We start from the raw sequence: 3,526 nt of genomic DNA, 5'->3' as shown, positions 1-3,526 counted from the left end.
TTTTTTTTTTTTTTTGTTGGGGGGGGGGGGGGGGGATGTTACAAGGATACGATGGCATGGTATAAGCGGTGAAATACGTTCCATTTTTAAAGTAGCCTTCACACAGATCACTCTTTTGGAAATACGTTCCATCTTATTTTTGTATTAGGATGTCTTGAGAAGGCTAGCCACTAGCAACGGATTTGTGGCAATTAGTTTTCACAGTAAAAGGAAAAATTTACATCAAATACCCACATTTTATCTTACTTAAAACTCCAAGCCTATACTTACTGTCCATTCAGTTGTAGAGGGAATGCATAATAACGTGCCAAAACTGATTCTTTGAGCCATTACTGCATCTACCAAGTTTCTATATGCAATATGAACACACGGTTTGACCTTATTTACAATCGCAATTGTTTTCATTTACAACAACGGTGTCTGGTTCTACTGTCAATTGATTTTGATGCAGGGAGGTGCGGTTTTGGTTTCCTTCCTCGTATCTGCTATTTTCCACGAGGTGTGCGATGATTTCTTATTTTCCTTTTCTTCCCATCTCATTGGAATTGCTTAGTTGTGAATCTAATGGATTTCATACAAGAAATCTACTACCTTAGATTTTGTAGATGACACAAATTACGTATGCCTGTCTGCAGCTGTGTATTGCTGTTCCTTGCCACATGTTCAAGTTGTGGGCATTCATTGGAATTATGTTTCAGGTAATGAAATTTATACCAGCATTTGTGAAATTTAGTATCTCTTAACGTGAGTGATGCGACTTCTCGAGTTTTGACGTGATCATGTGAGTGAATGATTTTCCCTACCATTTTTGATAGTTCTTGCTTTAACCTATTATCCTTGTATCAATTATGACCAATGTTGAATTGTAATTCGGTTCTGAACTACATCTGCTTCTCGAGATTTAATATAGTTTATGAATTCTGGTATCATTTCTGAGCAGGTTCCTCTGGTTATTGTAACAAATTATTTGCAGAACAAGTTCAAAAATTCAATGGTACGTTTTTCTTCACTGTATGCCTATGTTTTTATATGTTCGTTTTGCTCACATGGTATTTCTTGCTTGGATATCGTGGTTTGAATTTAGCGACACGAACTATGTTCAGTTCCCCATTCTCGACTTTCTATTCTGCACGGTTTTACTTAAAAATTTCACTTTACTGCTGATTATTCTTCCAGGTGGGAAACATGGTGTTCTGGTGCTTTTTCTGCATTGTTGGCCAACCTATGTGTGTACTGCTATATTACCATGACATGATAAATAGAAAAACTGACGTGAACTGACAGCTCCAACAATCCGAATTGCCCCAACTCCGCCGGCTTCCTGTAAGCGCCTTATTCCTTCTTCGGTCGATACCTTCTTGATTGTACTTCATCTAAACATGTATATTCACGACTTCATTCAACAAGAAATAAGAGATTCATCTCTACTATGTAGTCAATGACGACCATTTACTTTACGGCAAGTTTTTTGTTCAATATTAGTAGTAATGATTGTACTTGTACTGTGAATATTGTCATGTAAAGCGTATACTGTCGATAGGTAGATTGTATATTAGTTTGAAATCTGAAGTTGCTAATAAATATATTATGTATAGGACCACTTAGTACACTTCTTAATTTTATACAATATCGATGTCTTCATATTCCATTATACGCCTCCTTTATGGTCGTGTGGGGATGACAAAAAGGTCTCTCCGTGTGAAGACTTTTTCCTCGGTTTGTGTGTCCCAAGGAGCCATTCTCGTCTTGACTGTGTTATTAAGATTTGGGGTTTCATCTTAAAATGTCTAATTTATTAAGAAGAGTAGTCTAATATATTATATATTAGTTTATATTTTCATCTTTATTCAATGTATAATTTATCTCTTAACATGCTCCACAAGACGGTGACACGTTTAAACAAATCAATCTTAAAATCTGCATGCTCATTTTTTTGAGTTTTAATTTGATCGAAATGCTCGTTGGAGTTTAATGAGCTTTAATATCATGTTAACACTCGGGGTTACATTATAACAGCTCAATCTTATTAATTGGCGTAACCTAAACTTTTATATTAGTCCATATTTTCATTTTTATTTGATGTGTGATTGGTAATATGTTCCCTGAGGATTGCTGCTCAAGAAGTAGGTTAGGCCTCCTCTTAAACTTGACACATCCTGAACTCGGTGACCGTCCTACATCCTGAACCTTTACCTTTGCTTAACCTTTCTTATCTTAATAGACCTAGTCCTTCAATGGTTAGGATGTGGGCAAAAATGTAAATTTCTAATGGTATATAGCTACATGATACACGGCATTCTCTGACTTTAGTGCTCTAAATTCATAATTTTTCGCATAAATTTTATCTTTATATATTACTGACTTAAGTATCAGAATGACTACTACGAAAACACACTTCATAGCTTTTTTTGTTTCGAGTATCTGGAGCGTTGCTTATGATTAGCTTTCGTTTGAATCTACAACCTCGCAGTCTACCTGACCATTGGTAATTTTAGGTACGTATTTTGGTTTCATGAAATTCCATAAAACCTCTAATATAATGTTCATATAAGTTTAGGAAGACCTTTAAAATATAGGGAGCAAGAAATAAATGTGCCCATTGGACAAACCTACTCTACAAGTATTAATTCTTTTGCGCTCATCTTTTCACAACTGACCTCATCCCCATTCTTTCAACAACTTGAAAATTTTCACGGAGACTTCAATTTTCTTTATTAAAAAACTAGGAGCTTGTTTGGGACCGATTTTTCATCCAAAAAATTGATTTTTTGATCGTTATTTTACTATTCTAGTCGTTATATTTGACTTCTTTTCTCACAGATGGACCCCACTTTTTTCCTAACGGTCAAAAAATCAATTCTCAGAATCACTCTCAAACAGGCTCTAGGTTAATTGCACTAAATTTTTTATTCCAACGAAGGTCCTCGACCTTTATATTGTCACATTTAATTTCCTAAATTTTTTCATCACAGTCTTATCCTTATTCCTCAATTAATTAGCACATTTTGTCATTGATCATGATTTATATCTAAATATTCTAGTAGAGTTCTTCAAAATGAGGGGTAAAATATTTTGTTGAACTTTTGTAATTTTTGGGTCGTTTGACAAAGTTTCTGATAAAAGCTATAAGAAGTTTTGAGAAAAGTTAATGAAATATGTGATTGAAAAGTTGATAAAAATTGTCGTTCTCATAAAAATGCGATATCAAATAACCTACTTTGATAATTTTGTTCTTTGAAAGCCTAAGGGGGCAATTAAAACTTTTTTAAGAAAATTGTCACTGGGCATAAGATGTGTTAAGTGATGGATGGTTGAGGATAAAAATGGATGGAAAACAAGTTGGAACACGAGTACGACAAATATCAAAGATTGATGGCATTTATTACAATTAAAACGTGATATAACAAACAAAGGCAATGTTGTGAATATAGAGATGAGGACATTATCCAATCCCGTCCTGTCTTGTATTGGTCACCTAGAGTGGGGGAGAGATGCTAGCCCCTGTTTGAGTAGCATTAGTGCAGAA

The 3,526-nt window shown here is 34.7% G+C and overlaps 1 protein-coding gene across 1 annotated transcript in view; it reads left to right on the top strand.

The window, feature by feature from the left end:
• Positions 1-1,648, top strand: part of LOC111383725 (diacylglycerol O-acyltransferase 1A-like) — an 8,654-nt gene extending 7,006 nt beyond the window's left edge. The window contains exons 11-14 of the mRNA XM_023007864.1: positions 363-499; positions 636-698; positions 941-994; positions 1,177-1,648. Coding sequence (XP_022863632.1) covers positions 363-499; positions 636-698; positions 941-994; positions 1,177-1,281 — 359 coding nt within the window. The 3' untranslated portion in view covers positions 1,282-1,648. The remainder of the gene's footprint in view (positions 1-362; positions 500-635; positions 699-940; positions 995-1,176) is intronic.
• Positions 1,649-3,526: the final 1,878 nt, after the last annotated feature.

The sequence above is a fragment of the Olea europaea genome, unplaced genomic scaffold (genome assembly GCF_002742605.1).
Source record: "Olea europaea var. sylvestris unplaced genomic scaffold, O_europaea_v1 scaffold2743, whole genome shotgun sequence".
In the NCBI taxonomy this organism is placed as follows: Eukaryota; Viridiplantae; Streptophyta; class Magnoliopsida; order Lamiales; family Oleaceae; genus Olea; species Olea europaea.
This window is presented reverse-complemented; position numbering and strand designations above follow the sequence as displayed.